Source organism: Ursus americanus, chromosome 32, assembly GCF_024610735.1.
Source record: "Ursus americanus isolate L20-20 chromosome 32, mUrsAme1.1.p, whole genome shotgun sequence".
In the NCBI taxonomy this organism is placed as follows: Eukaryota; Metazoa; Chordata; class Mammalia; order Carnivora; family Ursidae; genus Ursus; species Ursus americanus.
In genome coordinates this window covers 7,779,866-7,804,687 of record NC_142158.1, presented here as the reverse complement: position 1 = coordinate 7,804,687, position 24,822 = coordinate 7,779,866, and the positions used below count along the sequence as shown (strand labels likewise).

Genomic DNA, 24,822 nt, shown 5'->3' with positions numbered 1-24,822 from the left:
GCAAAAATTAATCAATGGAATTAACCATATTAACAGTGAAAAGAAAGGAAATCACATTACCATACCAATCAAGGCAGAAAAAGCATTTGCCAAATTCAAAACCCATTCATGATAAATTCTCAGCAAAATAAGAATAAACATGGTGAACTTCATCAAGTGATAAACAGTATCTACAAAATACCTACTGCTAACATACTTCATACTGAAAATCTGAGTGCTTTCCCCTAATACTGAGAAAAGGTGAAGGTGTCTGCTCTCACTGCTCTTATTTAAGAAAATGCTAGAAATTCTAGCCAATCTGATAAAGTAAGAAAAGGAAATAAAAGTCATACAGATCAGAAAGGAAGAAATAAAACTGTCCCTATTTGGAGATGACATGAAAATCTAAAACAGATCTCCCAAAAAACTGCTAGAATTAATAAGTCAGTTCAATAAGATCATAAGATACAAGATTAACATACAAAAAATCAACTATATTTCTATATTCTAGCAATGAACACATGGACACCTAAATTTAAAATATAACCTACTCGTAATTGCTCAAAAAATAGAAATATATAGGACTTGTATGCTGAAAACTACACAACCCTGATACGATAAATCAAAGAAGATATAAATAAATGAAGAGACATATTGTGTTCATGGATTAGAAAACTCAATATAGTAAAGATCTCAATTCTCTCCAAATGGATATATGATTTAACATAATTTCTATCCAAATCTGGGTGAAAAAAAATTTTTTTTGTAGATATAGACAAGATTTTTCTAAATTGTATATGGAAACACAGAGGAACTAGAGTAGCTAAAATAATTTTTTAAATAAAGAAAAAAATGGGAGGAATCAGTCTACCCAGTTTTAAGACATATCACTATATTAAGACTGTGGGTATTGGCAGAGGGACAGATGCACAGATCAATGGGCCAGAATAGAGAACCCAGAAATAAACCCATACAAATATCCCAACTGATTTCTGCCATTCATTGGAGGAAAGATAGACTTTCTTTCTTTCTTTCTTTTTTTAAGATTTTATTTATTTATTTGAGAGTGCATAAGCGAGGTGAGGGGCAGAGGGAGAAGCAGGCTCCCCACTGAGCAGGGAGTCTGACACGGGGCTCCATGATCATGACCTGAGCCGAAGGCAGACATTTAACTGACTGAGCCACTCAGACGCCCCAGAACAATAGACTTTCAACAAGTGGTGCTGGAACAAGAGGATATTCATAGGCAAAAAATGAACTTCAACCTAAGCCACATATCTTATACAAAAATTAACTCAAAATAGATTGTGGCATTTTTCCAATAAAATATAAATTGAATAACTGGCAAGAAAGACAACCAAATATTTAGTTCTGTGCTATTGTTCTTTGGTTATCAATTAAAAATTTTCCTTGACAATTATAGGAAAAAAATATTTACCACAGACTTAAATGTAAAACTGTAAGAATTTTAGTATAAAACATATCAGAAAGTCTTTGAAATCTAACCCTGACAGTGTTCTTAGGCTTGACACCAAAAGCACAATCCATAAAAGGAAAAATTAATAAACTAGACTTCATCAAAAACTTTTACTCTGTGAAAGACACTGCTAACAGGATAAAAAAAAAAGCACTATATGTTGGAAGAAAATATTTGCAAACCACATGTCCAATGAAGGAATACTATATAGAATATATAAAGAACATTCAAAATTCAACAGTAAAAAAACCAAGCAATTTAATTAGAAAATGGGCAAAAGACATAAAGCAACATTTCACCAAAACAGATAGACAGCAAACAAGCAGAAAAAAAAGATAAATTCAGTATCATTAGCCATTGGAGAAATACAAATTAAAACCACAGTGAACTATCACTACATACCTATCAGAATGGCTACAGTGACATAGTGACAACATCAAATGCTAGCAAAGATGCAGAGAAACGATCACTGGTGTTTCACATTGCTGGTAGGAACATAAAACGGTACAACCACTCTGGAAAACAGTGGCAAAAAAAGCCCACAAAAAAAAACAATCGTGAAACTATCATACAGCCTAACTATCTCACTCCTGGGGTATTTAGTCCAGAGAAATAAAGACTTATATTCACACAAAAACCTGTAACATGAATATTTACAGCAGTGTTAGTTACAACAGCCAAAAACTGGGAACAAACCAGATTTCCTTCGAGGAGAGAACAAACAGTGGTACACCCACACCATGGAACACTACTCGGCAACATAAAGGAACAAATCATTGCTACAGTGAATCTCTAGGGAATTACGCTGAGTGGCGAAAAGCCAATCCCAAAGGGTTTCCAAAAAGTATCTTATGATTCTATTTATGTAACATTCGTGAAATGACAAAAAAATGATAGAAATGGAGAACAGATCAGTGATCGGCAGAGGTGAAGGAGGGGGGCGGGACTGGGGAGGAAAGTGGGTGTGACTATTAGAGGGCAACATAAGGGACACTTGTGATGATGGAGATGTTCTGTATCCGACTGTATCAAGGTCAATATCCCGGTTGTAATACTATACTGTAGTTTGGCCAGATGTTATCATTGGGGTAAACTCGGTAAAAGGTAGGGGATACTTCTGTTATTTCTTTTCTTCTTCTTCTTCTTCTTCTTCTTCTTTTTTTTTTTTTTTTTTAGATTTTATTTTATTTATTTGGCACAGAGAGAGAGAGAGCACAAGCAGGGGGAGCAGCAGGCAGAGGAAGAGGGAGAAGCAGGCTCCCCACGGAACAGGGAGCCCAATGCTTGATCCCAGGAGACCCGAGCCAAAGGCAGAGGCTTAACTGACTGAGCCACCCAGGTGCCCCTCTTTTTTTTTTTTTTTTTAAGATTTTTAAGTAATGTTTACGCCCAACCTGGGGCTCAAACTTACAACCCCCGAGATCAAGAGTCACACGCTCTACCGACTGAGCCGACCAGGTACTCCTCTGTGTTTTTCTTACAACCACATGTAAATCTACAAGCATCTCAGCATAAGAACCTTAATTTCAAAAAGTGAAAAAGGCATGAAAGAAGAGAAGAGACCAAGTCAGGAGATGATTGGCTAAGAGAATAAGAAAACAAGCAAATAAATCAAAGTACCCCTCTAATCCTTGGAAGTAGTGGTAGGTGGGGCTTTAATTCTGTTTTTGCATAGCATAAATAGGCTCCTAAGGGACTTCTTACTGTTTATTTTTTGCTCACCTCATTTTCTTTCCTCTGCCTCCAGGATCTTAACGAGATCCTAGGTAACCCAGGGGAATGGGAAGAGGTGCAAGGAGGTGACAAACATGCATGTCCCTTTCCCTCTCCCTCTACTAAAGGCCCATCTCGATGACAGCATACATTTCCAAAGATGCCAGCTACACAAGGGGAGAGAGAAGAAATAAAAGAAGCTAAGAAGTAAAGAGGCCAGTGGAAGCAACTAAAGTATCCATTGACAGACGAATGAATAAAGAAAATGTGGTCTATACATACCATGGAAGACATGCCATTCAGCAATAATTAAAGGAAGGAACTTCTGACACAGGCTACAATGTGGAGGAACCTTGACATTACGCTGACTGAAACAAGCCAGGCACAAAAAGACAAACACTGTATGATCCCACTTACGTGAGGTGCCCACAGTAGTACCTTTCTATTTATGTAAGAATAGGAATAACAGAATAAATTCTGAGAGATGAAAAGTTAGAATGGTGGTTGCCAAGGGCTGGGGGAAGGGGAGTGGGGAGTTAGTATTTAATGGGTACAAAGTTTCCGTTTGGGAAGATGAAGAAGTTTTGGAGGTGGTTGGTGGGGACGCAGGCCCAACAGTGTGAATGTACTTAACACCATTGACCTGTACGCTTAAAGAAGGTTAACGTGGCAACTGATGTGTTATGTATATTTTAACACAATTTTTATTTTTTTATTTTTTATTTTTTATTTTTTTAAAGATTTTATTTATTTATTCGACAGGATAGAGACAGCCAGCGAGAGAGGGAACACAAGCAGGGGGAGTGGGAGAGGAAGAAGCAGGCTCATAGCGGAGGAGCCTGATGTGGGGCTCGATCCCGTAACGCCGGGATCACGCCCTGAGCCGAAGGCAGACGCTTAACCGCTGTGCCACCCAGGCGCCCCTTAACACAATTTTTAAAAAGTTAATTATGAAAAAAAAAAAATAAGAGGGCCTTGTATGCCTTCACGCTTTTGAGAGGGATGGTATCTTTTCATTGAACAAAATGTCTGAAATCGAGAAAACCAATTTGAAATCACAAGTGGAACTGAGATTTTTGAAAACTTAAAGCAACTTCCTGACAATGTCTTACTAGGAAAAACTGCCTCCTTGGCAATATATAGTCGTAAAAGATGCTCTTACCAGTAAATGTTGGCCGAGCTTCTGGTTTCGCCTCCCAGCACTGCTTCATGATGCTGATAATCTCCTCCGGGCAGTACTCGAGGATGTCTCCCACATTGGGCCTGTTCCCAGATTTAATGCACATTATCAACTGCTGTTCACAGATCGCATCTATAAAGCAAAGAAGAATTTAAATTGACTTTCTCTCAGGTCCTGCGTGTCTCAGGCAGGGAGGTGGCAGAACTCGGACAACACTGCTAATCTCTCTCTACTCAGGGTATGCTTTTAGTATAGGTGTCTCATCTGATAGGGGCAGAATGACCCTCTGACTAGGCGCTGACGATCAAATGACATTCTGACTTCGGCAGATGAGAGACAGAATTCGCCACAAAGTGGCCTCCTGGCAGAATAAATAGAATATATAAATAAAACCAACGGCATACTCCAGATTTTAATAAAGACAAATACGCTACAGCTCTTACCTGTAAGAAGCTCAATCTACTGAGAGTGACTGAAAACACAGAGTGGCAATTGCTATTCAAGAAGTAAGTGCAAAGGGTTCTTCTAACACAACCGTGACTAGGAGGTCAGAGAAGGCTTTGCTGAGTCAAGAGAAATAAGCAAGATTTATCCATGTAAAGGATCAGGAAGGAAGACTCAGAGAGGAGGATTCCAGGCTAGGGAAGCAGGATATGAATAGATTGGAAGTCCCCGAAATCATGACGTGTCCCAGGAATTATGAGTAGTTCACTATAACTAGGCATACTGACTAAAGAAAGAGAGGTAAGGAGTAAGGCTAGAGAAGGCTGGAGAAGCCAAATCAGAGAGGGCTTTGTATTCCATACTGAAGAATCTGAACTTTATCTTGAAGGCCCAGGGAGTCTTGGAAAGATTTCAAATAGATGAGTGAGATGGTCATACTTGCCTTTTAGGATGACCAGCTTGGCTGTCATGTGAATGAGAAATGGCATGAGCAGGCTTTAGCAGAAATATGGAGGGTGTGAACTACAGAGAGTCTGGTGGGGATAGGAGTGGATGGATTCAAGATGTATCTTGAATCATATGTATACCTTGAATTCACAGGTTTTGATGTCTGATTGGATGTGGGAGACAAGGGGCAAAGCTGAGACTGGGATGCATAAGGTTTCTGGTCTGGCGACTCGGTAGGTGAATGGTGATGCCACTTTCTGAACATGAGAAAAGCAAAGCTGCGTGGACTACAAGGACAGCATGTAGAAGATGAATTTGTTTGGGGGGATGTTGCTTTGGGGTTCCTCTGGTCTGAGTAATGGATCTAACAGATAACTGGATATCAAGGCCAGGGCTAGAGATAAGAGATTTGAGAGACCTTGGCAATGGGTGATCATTAAACCAGGGGAGCCGATAATCGCCCAAGAAAATGGGACCAGAAAATGTCCATTAACCTGAAGAATGACTAGTTCTATATCCGTTCTCCTGCATCAACCATGTCTTTTCTCATCTCTTTATTCTTAATTCCAATTAAAGTGCCCATAGTAAGTACTGAAAAGAAATAATTCTCTAGTGAAGGAGCAAATGAATGAATCAAAGTATGACGTTTATGTCTCAGAAGCAGAAGCAAGCAAGCTTTCCTGTCCAGGAAGAATCCTGGAATTTTGTGGCACTTCCCAAACTCAGATACATCATCAAGGCTCCTACTTGTCCTGTGATCCCTGATTCCTAAACTGAGACTACTCATTCATTCAACATCATGGTATTGAGCACCTACTGTTCCAGGCAGTGTGTGTGTGTATAGACTGGGGAAACAACACTGAATAAATCAGATATGGTCCCTGTGTAGCTTACAGTCTAGTGGGTAAGAAAGACATTAAATGAACAGACAGTTATAATCTTAACTGACTTCATTGAAGGCCACTATTTTACTCAGCAGTTTTGATTAATAACCAGATCCCACTCCTCTACAAATGTCTTACTTTCATAGGGCTCCTTATTAGCAAATATTGCCCAAAGTACTATGCCAAAGCTGTACACATCTGACTTCTCCGAGGGTTTTGCATTGATGTCATTCAGATGCTCAGGGGCCATGTAGCAAAGAGTGCCGCCATTTTTCTTAGAGACACTATTCAATTTCCTCTGCTCATTATGTTCCTCTTTAGTCAGTTTACTCCACATCTTAAAGGACGCAACGCCAAGATCAGCTATCTGCAAGAGATCAAACCAATGAGATGGTCCTGTAAGAGCCACAAGCAAATCAGACTTGTCTTTAAATTTGGGACTTAACTAATAGATGGGAGGTAGAGTGGATTTCCAGAAATTTACATTAGATAGATTTAAAACAGCTACTTCTGAACAAATTCATAGAAACTTTGTGTTTTCTCGGCTAGCTGGAAAATGTCCCCTAAGAAATGTCCATGTGAAATTCTGGCATCTCAAATTCTTGTGCAATAAAACCATGGAATTTGTTAGTGGGGTTAGGGGAGGGGGAGGGAGGAGAAAAAGCAGAAGTCATTTCTGACATGAACTACAGCAAAACATGTTTATTCTAATTCCTCATTTACTCTGCATATTTTTTCAACAATTTCTGGAAATTGTTTTTCTTCCTGGCTACGAAGAAAAGGTATTTTCTTCTCATCAGAGCTGTATAGCCGATGGTGACGAGATACCGCACCTTCAATTTTCCCAAATGGTGTCCCGAAGCCCATGGATGCGAGATTCTAACGACTCCAAAGTCCTGAGTTATCCTCAGGACTGCAGTCCTACTTGTTTTGAGTTGGTAGCCTGAACCTAAGAGAAGATGGGATAGGAAAGAGAAGGAAAATGGACAAGAAAGGAAAAAGAAAAATACAAAGGTCAGACACAGAACAGAGAGAGAGGTGGCAAGGGCAAAAGTACAGAACAATAGAATCATACAGTTACGAAGAAATCAAAGATGACAGTTCCACTTTTGCCTCTAGGAATCCAAGCATACGGGTATGGGTTTTGGCATGTGATGATCTAAAATCCCCAGATTTTAACATAAGAGATACATTAAGAAATGTTATTAATGTAAAGAAGGAACCTTCTTTCATAGTCGTAGGAATAAAAATCTGTCCAAGACTAGAAGGAAGTGTTAGAAGCAGAATCTTGTAGTACAAGGATGCCTGCGTAAGCAGTTCCTGAGTTCTCCCCCAAATGCTGCTTCCCCTTTCAGATTCTCGTGCTTGGATTCCTGCTGCCAAAACCAATTAGATGTGACGTTCCACCTAGTTAAATCTGCTCTTAAGTGAACAAGAGGAAAGTCTCTTCCCTTTGTTCCCTTTACTACAATGGAGTAAGTTACAGTTAAAAAAAAAACACTGTTAAAAAATGTAGATGAGAGTAAATAAATAAGCAAATAATATGAACTCCATCGAGTCTGTATCTTTCTCGTCAATGCTTGGCAGAACCTTCCAGCACCACTGTCGCCAGTTCTAAGCTGAGTGAGGTCTTCCTTTAGGGGGTCTACCAGGTACAAAAATGGATTTATAGCAGAGAATTAAAACTAAAATCAGCCCAATCTTCTAGAAACCTTCAGATTATGATTTACCTTAATGTGAAAGTCATCATCAACGAGGATATTTTCAGGCTTTAGGTCCTTGTGTATTACGCCTTGTCCATGTAAGTAGCACATCCCTTCAACGGTCTCCATAATTATCCTTCCTTTTACAGAAAGGGGGATACTGACCTAAAACAAGTGACATTAAGTCTATGAAATGGAAAGGTAAGTCAAACAGGCCAAAGCGACTGCTTTATTCAAGATTAGTGGGGTCTGAACCTGAGGATATACAGATCTTCCTTGACATACAATGGGGTTATGTCCTAATAAATCCATCATAAGTTCACGATATCATAAGTCAAAAATGTGTTTAATACATGTAACCTCCTGGACATCATAGCTTAGCCTTGCCTATCTTAAATCTGCTTAGAACTCTTATATTAGCCTTAGTTGGGCAAAAGCATCTAACACAGAGCCTATTTTAGGAAAAAATGGTGAATATCTCATGTAATGGACTGATACTGCACAGCAAGTGAGAAACAGAAGGGCTGTGTGAGTAACAGAACGGTTGTGAGTGTATCAGGTGTCTACCATGCGCTCACACGGCTCCCTGTCCCTACCCAGCATCATGAGAGCGGATCGTCATGCAGGCTGGAGCCCAGGAAAAGATCCGCGTTCAAAATTCAAAGTATGGTTTCCACTGAACGCCCACTGCTTCTGACCATCATAAAGTGAAAAAATCAAACCATAAGTTGGGGACCACCTGTAGTTACCGGGATTCCTTCTATCGTGCTCTGCAGCACTGCCATCGTTGTAAAAGGAGCCCTTTTGTGTTCTTTCACGTAAAAATAAAACTTTCATGCCAATACGGTAATATATTAAAATGCCTTAAAATTAAGCCCCTTGAGAGAACATGAGGAGGAGGAGGATTGTAATATGCATCCTTACACCGAGCACAGCCTAGAACTGCCTAGAACTGTTGAATGAAGGGAAAAACAAATAAACAAAAAACAGGCATTTTCTACAGTGCGTGGATATATGCTACTATATACTAAATAGATGAACGCTGTCACAGAAGTGTGGATATGAAATAATACTGAGAAAAGGAATCAAGAGATTCTCAGTGTGTTCACACTGATCATAGACACGTAAAGATTAACCCGTGAGAGATCATGATGTTAGAACAATGCTGGACTGAAGTTAGTAGCTATTTGGTAATTTGGTATCGGATACTTCGGCAGGTCTTTGTAAATTCACAAGTCATTCTTACTTAACAATTGTATTCTAGTTACATAAATACCAACGTTAATATAGAGAATTCCAAACCATCAGTGTTGCTTAACACCGAAAAATGTAAACCGTTGTGTGTCTGTGCGGTCTCTAGTTTACAAACAGGCTGTTTCCTAAAAATGTATGTATAGCTCGGTTGTTGGTAAACAGGACAAAAATTTAAATGATGGAAGTCAGAATCCCAAGTCAACCCCCCAAACCATATGTAAAACCCATCATGTAGTTGAGTTGGTAACCTGATCACCACCACCCAAGAAAGAGCCGAGATTTTCCCTTCTTCCTGGGTATACTTTGGACGTAGGAAAAAATTCTGAGCAAGCCAAGGAAATGCCCTTCTCCTTCCCCTCTCTGCTTTTCTCCCTTACATCCTCCTGAATTCTTCTGGAGCCCAAACTAGTCCACCTTATCTTCACCTGATCAGCAGAACGCCTCTTGTCGCACAGGATTTATCTCCCAATCAAAATGCCTATTTACTTATGCAGCAGCTGGTCTAAGCTAGTTCTGGCAGAAGAGCAATCTCATTCAATTATAACACAATGTGTATAGGTGAACATCTCTTCCCCTTCCCACAGGTGTCTGCGGGAGATGTCTGGGGCTTAGAAGAACTGAAGAACGGGCATAACCTCAGGCAGTGGTAGGGGGAGGGAGAAGATGGGGGGGGATATTTGCCTTACAGACTGCCACAGCCCACCACTCCCACATGCAATCTACGCTTTGGCCAAATCTAGTTATTTGCAGTGTCCTAAATTTGGCATATTCTCTTTCCTTTGCCATTCTCTCACCTGGAACACATATTTCCCGATTCTCTGCTTGTCCTTCAGGCTTTGGCTTAAGCATCCTCCTTCTGGAAGCCCTTCTTATCTATTCCACACTGAAGTGAATGCCTCTCCCCTGCGTTCCCAACAGCACGCTGGGAAATGTCTACCCAAACACCATTATGCCCTACCGTTCCCTCCTTAGCTGTCCGTGGGAGGTCCGCGTCTGTGTCCTATTTGCCATTGCCTCCTGAACAGCCAGCACCAGGCCTTGCTCTAATAGGTAGATAAACTCTAAAAAAACGCTTTAGTAAAGCGATGTGGTTTTCATAAACATTTTTCTTTTCTTATTTTAAGTCTTACTTATCCAGTGTTGTTGCCTCTAATGCTCTATATTTGGCCTCTACGTTTCTCAAGTGGTATCAAAGAGCAATCATGAATATTCCGTCTCCACATACAGCGGTGTCGAGCCTACATCCTCCAGTCTGCTCATGGTGACCCAGGAGGCATAGGCCTCAGGTCAGACGGCGGGCTTCAGCAAGACAGTGGCTGTCCCTGCACTGTGGCTGCTGGACCGGCTGACCAAAGCTAGCTACAGCACGGGGACACGGGGGGACCTCCCCAAGCGGGCGGCACAGACAGGGGTCTGCGAGGACCGACAGCGAGGCAAGGCCACCTTCTGGGCAGCGGAAGTCCACGCGTTCTCACCAGGGGCTGACTTCAGAAAATCCAAACTATGTAGCAACTCACAAGGGGGTCATTTGACACCCACAAGCTGCAAAAGAACCAACACAGCGGCGAGAAGCATCACGGACGAGCCGCGCCGCGAGCCCTCGTTACCTCCGCCTTCAGAACGTGCATGAGGTTGCCCTTCTCCATGTACTCCATCACCAGGGAGTAGTTGCCTTCTTCTATGATGACGCCCAGGAGCTTCACCACCCGACTGTGTCTCAGCCTGTGCATCATCTTGCCCTCCTCAAGCAGGGACTCGTTGTACCTGCGGGACGGAAAGGCGCTGAGAAGATGCGCGGAGTTAGCGCGCTCGTGCCTTGTGCCCCGAGAAACGCATCCCGTGCTGGTGCTGCCGCCCGTGCGTGCACTGATCTCTCCCAGGCCCAGAGCACGGGCGTCCGCAGGCACAGGAGCTTCTCGTTCCTGGCCCGGATGGGCAGCGAGCGCTCAAGACACATCAGAGCAGTGAACGAATGAATGCAAAGTACCCGAAGAGCCGCAACGAGACGCAGCCGAACAAAGGGCTGCGTGAGATGGCATGACAGAAAATGCAGCCTCTCTGGGTAGCCACTCTGGCAAGAAGAGAGGGAAGTAAAACAAGTCCACCAACTGCTTTAAAGAGAGGGCTTCTCGAACCTCTAATTAATGGGCTAGCTTTTTTTTCCCTATACGTAGGGCTGGTCCCCCCCCAAACAGTGCAGCAGGTACCCAAGTCTCTCAAGGACCCCTCCCTCTGTCTTCTCGTTGCCTCCCTCGTCACCCCTCATCTCCTTCCCTTTCTCTCATTCCTTCCCTTCGCTTCTCTTCCACTGTCTACTAGCTGTGAGCTTTGGTCGCTCTGAATCCTCATTCAGCGGTACGGGGACAATAATAACCAGCTCGCAGGGTTCCTGGACAGAAAGTGCACCCGCGGACACACCGCAGTCTGTCTCCTTCTAACGCCTGGGCCATGCTTATCACTGCCCTGCCCTGAACCGCCACAGTAATTCTTCCCACCGCCAGCCCCTAATTTGGCCCACCCGCCTCTACTCCCAACTCACTCAGTGCGTTTGGGCCCGGTGTACACCTTTTTCAGGATCACGAGTCCATGGGATCTGTGTAAACACAAAGACACCTTTCCGAAGCCCCCGCTGTCCAGATGCTCCTTTTCCAAAAAGTCACTAGATTTCATCTTAATGTCATCCAAGGACATGGCTGGTGTCCTTGTGACTCCTCAGAATGGCCAGAAATGTACCACGTTTTCCCCCTCAGAGCTGCGCCCTGTAAAACAAAACAAAACCAAGAGGACATCTCAGGGCAAAAAGTCATTATTCAAAAACATGTAAAGTTCCACCATGTGCTTGGTGTGCCTTAATTTTTTTTTTTTGAGGATATACATAGTTCGTAAGATGAACTGTTTGTCATATTTTCCAAGATCATAGAAAACCACAAGTTTTATTCCCTTAAACTTCCATCCAGCAGATACAACAGCAACACAGAGGACTAGAAACATTTTAAAATCTCCTGCTGCAAAAGACCTATCTGTGTGGGATAACGTAACACAAACACCCATTCAAATGCACGGATAGGCCCAAGAGAAAGGAAAATTAACTACAGAGACTAAAAAGAAAAGATTAGGCACTGGACCCCGGGGCAGTGGCCCACATGGTGGCGGCAATGGACCGAATGTTTGTGTCACCCAACTTCGTTTGCTGAAGCTCTAACTCCACTGTGATAATATTAGGAGGTGGGGTCTTTGGGAGGTAATTGGGTCATAAAAGTGAAAGCCTCATTAGGGTCCTTATAAAAGATGTAAGAGCTCTCTTTCTCTCTCTCCCTCTCTCTCTCCACTACGTGAGGATACAAGAAGAGGACAGTCATCTGCAAACCAGGACACATGCCCTCACGAGACACTGAAACTACTGGCACCTCAATATGGGACTTCCAGCCTCCAGAACTGTGAGAAATAAATGTCCATTGTTTAAGCCCCCCAGTCAATAATGTGTTATAGCAGCTGAACTAAGACAGTGGCCCTGTTGTGCATGGCCGATCTTGACATCCAAAGGTCAAGGTTTAATGCAGCCAGGGACAGGAGACGAGATCATGGCATGCAAGAAAAGATGTTTGAAACAGAGACTCCCCCACCCCTCCCCGAACATGGCACTCATCAATGAAAGGCTGGACAGGGAAAAAGCTAGTCCACTAGCAAAAGAAATTGCTTGTCTTAGGACATGTGGTGTAAAAAAAAAGTCTTGAAGTGAATTTATAACCTTGGGCCTATCCTCACATAGATTTGGGCTTCGAATTTATACTCCTCCTATGGCCAAAATTGTCCAAACTAAGAATTTTTAAAAATTCCTTTTTTTAAAAGAATTGTCACAAATGGCAAGGCTACAGGCTGATGATATCGCCGAGTTAGGGGTAAAGCAAACAAACACTGTCAAGGAAGACCAGACAGAATTCCCACAAATAAAGTCTAACTTCACATTAGCTCCTGTTCCAGAATTACAAACACAAAGGAAAAAGTTCGACATGAGCCAAACCCAGCACATACAACAGCAATATGAGACACCAAAGAATTTCAGGTAATTAAACTACTGAATACTCTCGGAAAATAACAGGTTTTAAGTAATTGTGAACAAAAATAATGAATCTGAAGAATATAAAAAGACCAATGCATTATCTAAAAAGAATAGAAAGGTGTAAAACGGATGAGGATTTGGGGAATTTGGACATAAGTGCTATGAAGTCTACAGTGTACACAATCTCAGAACTGTTTGCTTCTCCTTCTTCCCTTCTTCCATTCATTTTCCTTAAACTGAAGAATAAAAACCCATGGGGGACCATAATGAGATACCATTATCACCTATCAGAATATCCACAATTAAAAAGGCTGACACCACCAAATACTGGGGAAGATAAGAAACAACTGGAATTCTCATACATTGTGAGTGGGAATATAAAGTGGTACAAGCACTTTGAGAAAAGGTCTGGAGGTTTCTTATAAAACTAAAAATATACCTAAACTATGGCCAAGCAATTCGAATCCCAAAAGAAATGAAAATGTATGTCCCCAAAGACTTCTATGATGTTCACAGCAGCTTTATTCATGATAGCCCCAAACTGGAAACAGTAATGCATCCATAGGAGACTGGATAAAAAAAAAAAAAAAAGGATTGTACATTCATACAATGGATCAGCAATAAAAAGCACTGAACTGCCAATACACACAACAAGGTGCATGAGTCACAAAAGCTGCTAAATAAAGGAGCCTAGTACAAGAGAACACCTGCTGTATAATGCCATCTATGCTACGTGCTCAAACAAAGTAATCTCTGTTGGAAAAGGAGCACTTTTCCAGGGACAGGTTGCCCAGGGACAGGGTGAGGACTGCATGGTTTGGACATGAGGAAACTTTCTGGTGTGATGGTAATGCTCTACCATCTTGGTGGGGGTTAGGGTTACACAGGCATAAGCTTGTGTCAATACTCAGCAAATGTGCTGTGGGCAAATCTTGCATCAAAAGAAAAATTTGTAAACATACCGAACTCTAGTTAATGGTGTGCATGTTGAAAATATTTAGAAGGAAGGGTACTGATATCTGCAATTTACTTTGCAGACAGACTAGTGGATAAAGAATGTGATAAACAGATACTCTGTGATAAAGCAGGCCAAATAAAATAATATTGACAGTAGACACAAAAAAGTTCACTGTAAAATTTTTTTAAATTTGTTGCTACATTTCTATTTTTATTTATTTTTTCCCATATATTCCTCACCCAGTTTCTAACAGTACATATGTCAACACTAAGAAACCGACACTGTACATTACTATTAACTTAAACACCCTACTTGATTCTGATATTACCCAGTTTTTCATGAATGCCCTTTTTCTGTTCTAGGATCCAATCCAGAATACTACATTGCCTTTCGTAGCTCGTGATTTTTTAATTTTTTAAAACTTTTTGACCACCTTCATCCATTCCTCCCAGCCCCTGCCTCTGGCAACCCCCAATCTGTTCCCTGGATGTATGAGCTTTTTTTTTTTTTTTTTTTTTTTTTTAAGATTCCACATACAAGTGAGATCATGCAGTATTTGTCTTTCTGACATTTCACTTAGCATAATGCCCTCAAGGTCCATCTATGTTGTCACAAATGGCAAGATTTCCTTCTTTTTTTACAGCTGAATAATATATATATAAATCACATCTTTATCCATTCATCTACTGATGGACTTTTAAGATATTTCCATATCTTGGCTATTGCAATTAATGCTGCTATGAACATAGGAGTGTGTATGTCTTTTTGAGTTCGTGTTTTTGTTTTCTTTGAGTAAATACTCAGAATTTTTTGAGGAAACTTCATACTGTTTCCACAGTGGCTGAAACAATTCACATTCTCACCAACACTGTACAGTTTCCCTTTTCTCCACATCCTTGCCAACACTTGTTATCTTGTCTGTATGATAACAGCAGTTCTAAGAGATGTGACGTTCTATCTCATTGTGGTTTTGTTTGCATTTCCCTGATGATGAGTGATGCTGACCATCTTTTCATGTGTCTGTTGGCCATCTGTATGTCTTCTTTGGAGAAATGTCTATTTGGATCTTCTGCTAATTTTTTAGTTGAATCTTTTTTTTTTTTTTTTTTTGCTATGAAGTTGTATGAGTTCTTTATATATTTTGGATATTAAGCTCTTAACAGATATATGATTTGCAAATATTTTCTCCCATTCAGTAGGTTGCCTTTTCATTTTGTTGATGGTGTCCTTTACTGCAAAGAAGCTTTTTCATTTGATGTAGTCCCACTTGTTTATTTTTCCTTTCGTTGCTTTTATTTTTGGTGTCAGATTCAAAAAATCATTGCCAACACCTATGTTAAGGAGCTTACTGCCTATGGTTTCTTCTAGAAGTTCTATGGTTTCAGATGTTACATTCAAGTCTTTAACCCATTTCGAATTAATTTTTTTGTATGGTGTAAGATAGTGGTCCAGTTTCATTCTTTTGTATGTGGCTGTCCAATTTTCCCAACACGATTTCTTGAACGGATTGTCTTTTTCCCATTGCATATTCTTGGCTTATCTGTCGTAAATTAATTGACCACATGTGTAAGTTTATTTCTGGGCTCTCTATTCTGTTCCACTGATCTATGGGTCTCTTTTCATGCCAACACCACACTATTTTAATTACCACAGCATTGTAATAAAGTCTGAAATCAGGGAGTATGATGCCTCCAGTTTTGTTCTTCTTTCTCAAGATTGCTTTGCTGATTCAGGGTCTTTTGATGTTCCATACATATTTTAGGACTGTCTGTTCTATTTCTGTGAAAAATGCCATTGGAATGTTAACAGAGATTGCTTTCAATCTGTATATTGGTTTGGGTAGTATGGACATTTTAATAATATTAATTCTTCCAGTCCACAAGCATGGACTATCTCTCCACTTATTTGTGTCTTCTTCAATTTCTTTCCTTAGTATCTTGTAGTTTTCAGTACACAGATCTTTCACCTCCTCAGCTAACTTTATTCCTAGGCCCCCCTTTTTTTTCCTTTGATGCAACTGTAAACAGAACTATTTTCCTAATTTCTCTATACATTATTAGTGTATAGAAACACAACAGATTTTTGTATATTGATTTTGTACCCTTTAACATTACCCAAATCACTTATTCTAATAGTTTTTTGATGGAATCTTCATGGTTTCCTATATATATTATCATATCTTCTGCAAATAGTGACAGCTTTGCTTTTTTCTTTCCAATCTGGATGCCTTTTATTTCTTTTTCTTGCCTAATTGTTGTGGCTATGACTTCCAATATTATGGTTTTTTTAAACATTTTTTAAAAGATTTTATTTCTTTATTTGACAGAGAGAGAGAGAAAGTACAAGTAAGGGGCGCAGCAGGCAGAGGGAGAGGGCGAAGCAGACTCCCCACTGAGCAGGGAGCCCCATGCGGGGCTTGACCCCAGAACTCTGGGATCACCACCTGAGCCAAAGCAGACGCTTAACTGACTGAGATACCCAGGCACCCCGACTCCCAATATTATGTTGAATAAAAGTGGCAAGAGTGGGCATCCTTGTCCTGTTCCTGATCTTAGAGAAAAAGCTTTTAGCTTTTCACTATTGAGTATGATAAAATCTTTTGAACTTTTCACTTTGAAATTTTTCATAATAAAATAATGTGAGGCAGGAAGCTTAAAAAGAAAAGTACCTGAGGGATTTCTGAAAATGCATGGCCTGATAGTGGTCTTGTGTTGTGGCCTGTGGCACTCTGGCTCAGGATACCACCTGCACCTTGTACAAAGGCTGTGGGCAGACCATGTCACTCCAACAAAGCTCACATATCAGAACAGTAGACAACACTATGGACCATATTTCTGTAACATGAGACATTGTCAAACAAGAGGAATCACCCTCTAGAAAGAAGCACATCTATGTATGGGGTAGACAGGGGGTGGGGGAGGCCCAGATAAAGGGCTTGAAGATGAGAAGCAGAGGGTGGTGATGGTTCTGAGGCAGGCATTGAAGGAGAGATAGCAGCATCGTATTACTGTCGAAGAGGACAGGCCTTTCTCTTTTGGGTATGAACTCTAGCTCTGTAATTTGTTAGCCCCATGACTTGTGTAACTTTACAAGCCTCAATTTCCTCATTTCCAAAAGGAAAACAGATTTGTTGCTTGCTTAATGGTTCTGGCTATGGTTGGACCAGCTGCACATTTATCCACATTTCTCCAATTTCAATGGACTTTGAGAATGCCAGTGTGCAGCTGGGATCCTTTGCTCAGCAGTTCTCTACTGATCCACTCTTGTGAGAATGGCAGAGTGGGGGGAGAGAGAGTAATTTGTTCCACTCTCCCCTACAACCCTCTGAGGAAACAGTCCTCCTGGCTCATCCTCATCATCCTTCAGGTCTCAATGAAATGTCATTTCCTCAAGGAAGCCATCCTAGGTTTTCCCGTTAGACATTTTCATAGCACCCTTTATTTCTCCCTTGAAACAGTTAAGATAGCTGTAATTTGAGAACTATTTCTAATTAATCACACAGGAGGCAGGAAACTATGTTGTACACTGTCTGTAGTGCCTAGGACAAAACCGGACATATGGCAGGATGCCTGTTCTTGCCATTTGTACTCAACATAATGTTGGAAGTCCTAGCCAGAGCAATTAGGCAAGAAAAAGAAATAAAAGGTATCCAAATTGGAAAGAAAAAAGCTAAGCTGTTTCTATTTGCAGAAGACATGATATTATATATAGGAAACCATGAAGACTCCATATGTCCTAGTTGGTCATTAAACAGATAATTATTTTTTAAAAAGAAATACTTAGTTGCCCAAAAATAAAGGATACAGTTAAATGAATTACAGGACATTCAAAGATGGAATGTCATCTAACCATTCAAAATTATAGGTAAAAATAAAAAATATATTTACAGGTAGATGGCTATATATACATATAGATACACACACAGAAAAAAAAAAAAGACAGAAGACACCAATATGTTAGCAAGGACTATATTTGGATAGTACAGTGATTTTTACTTTCTTCTGTACACTTTTACCTTTTCAAAATTTCCTAAAATAAGCATAAATTACATTTATAATAAAACTTATTTCTTAAAGACAATAATTACTTCACTCAGTATTTCTTTAATCAAATCAGAGATGCTGAGACAGATTATTTACTACAACAGTCCTGGCAACATTACACAGAACAGCAAAAACATATAAAAACAATTTACATACACAGAAGAGAGAATAAGTCACGGCCCATCCATACTCTGAATTACATCTAGAAGTTTTCTAAAATACTACTGTGTATGACCTTTTAAAAAAGGTTCACAGACAGTGTAAAGAAATAGGAAGGCATTATTAACTGTAAAATATGCCATCCGAGTTAAAGATTTCAACTTTTTTTTGAGGAGTTCTACTTGCTCTCTCTCCTTCAGCCAAAGTCTTGTCTCCTGGAATTTGCCAGGACCAACCAGGATTTGCAGTGCCTCCCGTCAGCATGATGGACCTCAAGGAACGAGGCCTCCTGGTGATTCCACTGCACTTTGTGAAGTTGGCTCCTGACCCAAGTCAGTTCTGCTCTCAGTCCGGCAGTTTGTTGGATTAGTCTGACCTTTATCTTACGCTACTCCTGCATGGTTCCCAGTGATTTCGTTTGCTTTTACTGCTTTTGCTCCTTTTTTTCCCCATGAACAATTCAACTTTATAAGCACTGAATATCTTAGGAAGGTCTTGTGAGTGGTTTAGATACCCAACAGTCACAAAAACACTGAATGTAGACAGGCAGAAAACAACACTATAAAGCCACGTTACAGAGTAATTAATGAAAGCACACTGCCCTCTTATATCATCTTATGATAACTAATTTCAACTAATAATGTAATCGTGTCCATTTTAATGGGATTTCTTAATGTTTTTTGCATAAATGGATGTTAATTCAGGGACTCAGGAAAGCAAATTTTGTCCACTGAAATTAATCGAAAATTTCAAGAAATTTCATAAATTTCTAAAATTTCTTCTAAGGAAGGGTAAGTCTACATATCAAAATACTCACATCTATATTCAATTTTGTTTGTCAATTATACCTCAATAAAACTAGGGGAAATACAAATAAATAATAAATAATAATACCACGAACAAAGGCAGAATTAATTTCTGATATTAACAGGTAGGATAGTGGTTACTATAAGATAGAAGACAAGAGATAGTGAATGAGAAGACAGAGGCACAAGAGGCTTCAGGGATGATGGCAATGTTCTATTTCTTAACCTGGGTAATGTTCATTTTGTGATACCTCATAAAGCTGTACAACTATGAAAAGTGCATTACCCATTGATTATGTTACACTTTTTTTTTTAAAGATTTTATTTATTTATTCAACAGAGATAGAGACAGCCAGTGAGAGAGGGAACACAAGCAGGGGGAGTGGGAGAGGAAGAAGCAGGCTCATAGCAGAGGAGCCTGATGTGGGGCTCGATCCCACAACGCTGGGATCACGCCCTGAGCCAAAGGCAGACGCTTAACCGCTGTGCCACCCAGGCGCCCCTGATTATGTTACACTTTAATAAAAAAAAGTTTTAAAACGACTTTAAAAATATTCATACTTACCTTTCAGTGATAGAAGACTATTTTGTTTAATTTTTCAATGATGATCATACATCAAGAATCAGAAAACGTCAGTTGCCTACCTGTCATCGCCTTCCTTTCCCCTGCTGATAGAACTCTGATTTTACTCAAGTATCCAGTGTGGACTTCTCTAAGGTTCTTTGATTATAATGGCTTAATGCTTTGCCCCAAATAAACAAGAGCTCCAAGTAAGGAAGAACCAAACGAAGAGCGAAGGACAGGACTGGAGGAGTTCAACCAGGCATTATCATATACATTAACACATTATGACCCCATGAAGTAAGTTTTATTCTTATCATTCCAATTTAGAAATAAAGAAACTAAAATCTGTAATTAAATGATTCACCTAAAGTGGCAGATCCTGGCACTGAACCTTTGTTTTTCATTCAAACTTCCACTATCAATTCACTAACACATGCAACTTCTCTTGATAGCAAACTATAATCTTTGTTAAAATCCCGTTCAAAGACTCAACCTTGCAGCCTTGCTCACCTATATTAAATGAATAAGCTACAGTCAGAAACATGGGGAATGCACAGACTAAATTCTAAAAACATAACAAAATATGTGGTTCAAAATCAGTATTTTACAGGTTAATGCAGTCAATCATTTTTGCCAGAGTATAACATACAACCAAAGCATGGGAACCTATATATATTTTTTCAAATTCCAGATCCTATAGGTGGTATTAACATATTATGGATTAATAAGCACCAAATAGTAGTTTGCCATTTTGGAAGTTGATATTTTAGGAATTTTTCTTGATTCTCATTAATATTTACATTTTTTAAAACTTATTTTTATTTATTTATTTATTTTAAGATTTTATTTATTTATTTGACAGAGACAGCGAGAGAGGGAACACAAGCAGGGGGAGTGGGAGAGGAAGAGGCAGGCTCCCAGCGGAGGAGCCTGATGTGGAGCTGGATACCACTGAGCCGAAGGCAGACGCTTAACGACTGAGCCACCCAGGCGCCCCAATATTTACATTCTTAAAAGTGCAACATATTGGGGGAGCCTGGGTGACTAAGTTGGTTGGCGGCCTGACTCTTTGGCTCAGGTCATGATCTCAGGGTTGTGAGAATGAGCCCTGCATGGGGCTCCACTAGACGTGGGGCCTGCTTAAGATCCTCCCTCCCTCTGCTCCTATCCGCCCCCCCCAAAAAGTGCAACATATCTTTGCGGCTCAATATAGTGAAGAGGAAAATGAAAATTAAAGTTAATCATTATTACTGTTTTATTGGCAACAACTGTAATGATACACCCTAAGTTTTATTTATTTTTTTAAATATTTTATTCATTTTTTTGAGAGAGAGAGAGCGCACATGAGCAGGGGGGAGGGACAGGGGGAGAAGCAGACTTCCCGCTGAGCAGGGAGCCCTGTGCAGGACTGGGTCTCAGGACTCTGGGATCATGACCAGAGCCAAGGGCAGAGACTCAACCGGCGGAGCCACTCAGGCGCCTGATACACCCTAAATATTAAACAAACTTAGTCTTCACTTTTTGTGTTTAGAAGAGCTGCAGTTTCCCACATTTTTAATCGACTATAATTTCCTCCTTCCTCTGGCACCTACCTGGTGTTTACAAAATGCAGCTCAACGACTAAGTCACTCTACGTTGTGCCTCGATTTCCTCAGGTGTAATTCAAGGGAAGAATTAATATAGTCTAAAGACCAAAGGACTTCTGAAAAGTTGGTTGAATGTAACAGTCTCGGGCTTTGTCCAAGATAAACAAGAGCTTAGGGCGAGGAAGAGCCAAATGATTAGCAAGAGACAAAGAAATAACCGCCTCCGCTCTCCATCCGTGGGGTTTTGTCAAATGTTAGGAAAGGAGGATGTAGCTTAACCTCCTCAAACCCTGACGAGATTCTTCAGTACTTCGGCAAAGCAAACGCCACTGACTACCTAAGACGTCTCCTATTGTTATGACATGCATCCCTTCTATCGCTGTGGCAGTGGACTCTTCCATTTGCCAGCTCACATTAAGATTATGCGGAAATGCTTTGCAAGATGCTTTCCCTCTGCGACCCGCGCGCGCGAGGCCCCAAGGGCAAGAGTAAAAGCCCTTTCAAAGGCTTGGTAAGCAGTCCCAGCCCAGGACCAGTACATAATCCTATTATGGCAAGAGCTTGCGCCACCGTTATCTTAATGATACTGCAATAAAACTCATCATTGCTACGAAACAACGCCACACCGTCCTCCTGGCCCGAGGGTAGGTCTGCGCCCTCGGACGGAGTTAACACCTGGTGAGAAACATCTGGTGAGAAAGGAGCGCAGCTGGGATTTTGACAGTCCCGCAGCGGACTCAGCGAAATTCCATGCGCCCAGCCTGCCGCCCTACTTCCGGGAATACCGACGCCTTTCCCACAGCTCAACTTCCCCACCGCCGCGAGCCCCGCCCACCAACCGAAAGGCCCAGTCACTGCTAGACTTCCGGTGAACGCCGTCCCCGCCCACCGCCCGCCCGCCTAATCAGGAAACCCCACCCCTGCCTGGAAGCTGGTCCCTGGCGAACCTGGATGTGGTAGCCGCTGCCTCCGCGCAGACGCACCCAGTTATTTACTTTCGTTTCCGCGGCAAACTCCCCGAGGCCTGGGTAAGGAAGGAAACAAGCAGCGGTGGGAGAGTCCGGAATTACTCCGACGCCGCGACAGCCTCGCCAGGACAGGCAGGGGGCGGACGCCCGAGCCTGCCGCGGGGGTCTCCGGGCACAGAGCTCGTCGGGCTCGGGGAGGCACAGCCACAGAGTGGCCGCTCCTCTGCGCGCTCTCCGCGCCCGGCTCTGCGGGCCCCGCTGGTCAGTGCGCGTCCGGCCGCGCGGCCCGGGCTCCCTCCTTGCGGCGGGATGGCGGGATGGCGGGCTGGCGCACCTGCAGATGTGGGCCCGCCAGGACCGCCGCGCTCCGGGAGGCTCGGTCCGATGTCCGCGCCCTCTGGGTATCGAGTGAGGGTGCTGGGGCCGGGGAGAGGGCGTGGACTGCTCGCTCCGCCTCCGCGGGCTCCGGAATCCGGTAGGAGGAGAGCGCCTGCCCCGCGGCCAACCGGGCCTTGCACCCAGATTTTAAATTCCGGAGATGTCACCCAGAGGATCATGGCTTTACTTTGTTTTAAAGTCAGCTGGGAGGCCAAAAGAGGATATGTTACCTCGTCCTAGAAAACGCCGCCGCTGGGGAGAAGCAGCTTGGCCTCGGGGTAAGCACTGGTAGATTCCACCACTCCCCCCAACTTCCACTGTGAGCTCTCTGCGTTATCAACCCTGCAGCCTTAGGCAAATTACCATCCTCTTATCTCCCTTCACCTGTGAAGTGGGCATACTAAAATCCGCTCGGTGGAGCTGTGGAGGAAGAAATGCGATTTGATGCAGCCCTTTAGAATGGTGATTGGGAAGTCTCAAGCAAAATGGAAAATGTCATAGTGTTATATTAGAAAGCAAATTATACATAGCATGATTACATACTGTTGAAAGATACACACTTGACCACTGAACATCAGGGATTTGAACTGCACGGGACCACTTATAGGTGGATATTTTCGGTAAATACAGTAGAGTACTGTAAATGTATTTTCCTCATGATATTTTGAACATTTACATTTCTCTAGTTTGTTAGAATACAGTATATATATATGTGTGTGTGTGTGTGTGTGTGTGTATATGACATAAAATATGTGTTAAATTGACTGTTAGTGTAAGACTTCCAGTCAACAATAGGCTTTTAATAAAGTTTTTTGGGGAGTCAGAAGTTATATGTCAGTTTTCAACTGTGTGGGGATGGGTGCCACACTCAGCGGGGAGTCTACTTGAGATTCTCTCTCCTTCTCCCTCTGCCCCTCCCCACCCCACATGCTCTTGCTCTAAAATAGATAAATAAATCTTAAAAAAAAAAAAGGCTCAGATGTTTAATCAACTGAACCATCCAGGTGCCCCTGTTCTTGTTCCTTTTAGTGTATTTTCAACTCAGCATCAAAAATGACCCCATTATAATTTAGAGCATGCTTCTCTTCTGCACAAAACCCTTCAATGACTCCATAATTCAGAGTAAAAGGCAAACTTCTTTATATCACCTACAGAGCCTCACTTTGTCTCCCCTGCTCCCTACCTAACTTTTCTGACCTCATCCTCTATTTCTACTTTTTATTTTGTAGCACCAAAGTTGGATTGGAGATGTGCATGTATGTATGGGGAGTGGATCATGGTATTAGATGCTTGCTTACTTGTTCTCTCTCTCAAAGAAATAAATAAATCTTTTTAAAAATAGAACAAGAACAAGTAGAAAGACAAGTTTGAAGGTTATTACAGTAATGTTGAAAGGATAAGGATGGCTTGAATGAGAATGATAGCAATGGAGATAGCAAAGAATTGTCAGATTCTAGATAAAATATGAAGGTGGAAGTGAAGATTGTCTTGGAGATCAGAAACAGGGTGTGGGAAATGAGGAGGAAACCAGAAGTTTTGTGTCCTGAGTGTAATTGGAAGGACAGAGTTGCTGATGGAGAAGAGAAAGAGTAGTGACAACAGCAGGTTGGTGGAAATATCAGGAGCTCTGTTTGAGCATGTTAAAATTTGAGAGGTCTATTAAATGCCCAGGTGAAGATGTCAAGTAGGCAGATGGATATGTGAGTATGGAGTTCAGGGAAGAAGTCCAGGTAGGAAATAGAAATTAGGATAATCAACACATGGATGGTATCTAAAATTAAGAGGCAAGATCTTCAAGGGAGGGAATGTTGACAGAAAAGAGGAGAGGTCTGGGGAATAGGCCCTGAGGCTCTGCAATGTTTAGAGCTTGAGATGAAGAGGAGCCACTAGGAAGGTAGGGTTTGAAAACCAGGTCAGGGGGGCATCCTTAAGAGTGATCAGTTGTGCCAGTTGCTGCAAATAAGTAAGATGTGGCCTGAGAATTCACCATTGGATTTGATAACATGGAAATTGTCACTGACCACAATAATATAAGTGTTAGTGGTATGGTGGGAGCAAAAGCAAGTTTGGAGTACATTCAAGGAAAAGTTGGAGGAGATGGGGAGAAAAATGAGACACTGTGAATACAATAAGGTCTTTAAAGGAATTTTTCAGTAAACAGAATGAAATTGATAGGGGAGTCCCTTAGAGAGGCAATTGTTCCATAAACATTATCTAG

At 41.5% G+C, this 24,822-nt stretch overlaps 1 protein-coding gene across 6 annotated transcripts in view; it reads right to left on the bottom strand.

Annotated features, from left to right (window-relative positions):
* The window catches only part of RIPK1 (receptor interacting serine/threonine kinase 1), a 38,861-nt gene extending 16,211 nt beyond the window's left edge, over positions 1–22,650 (bottom strand). For 2 of the 6 annotated variants that reach the window (XM_045811571.2, XM_045811572.2), the window contains exons 1-6: positions 22,206–22,650; positions 11,621–11,840; positions 10,689–10,845; positions 7,855–7,992; positions 6,263–6,491; positions 4,332–4,481 (exon numbers count right to left, since the gene is read on the bottom strand). In XM_045811571.2, the coding sequence (XP_045667527.2) occupies positions 4,332–4,481; positions 6,263–6,491; positions 7,855–7,992; positions 10,689–10,845; positions 11,621–11,772 (826 nt within the window). In that variant the 5' untranslated portion in view covers positions 11,773–11,840; positions 22,206–22,650. Of the gene's footprint in view, positions 1–4,331; positions 4,482–6,262; positions 6,492–7,854; positions 7,993–10,688; positions 10,846–11,620; positions 11,841–13,580; positions 17,814–22,205 lie in introns of those variants that run through there. The other 4 variants (XM_045811573.2, XM_045811574.2, XM_045811578.2 and 1 more) reach the window with 4 other exon arrangements.
* Between the last annotated feature and the right edge of the window lie 2,172 nt (positions 22,651–24,822).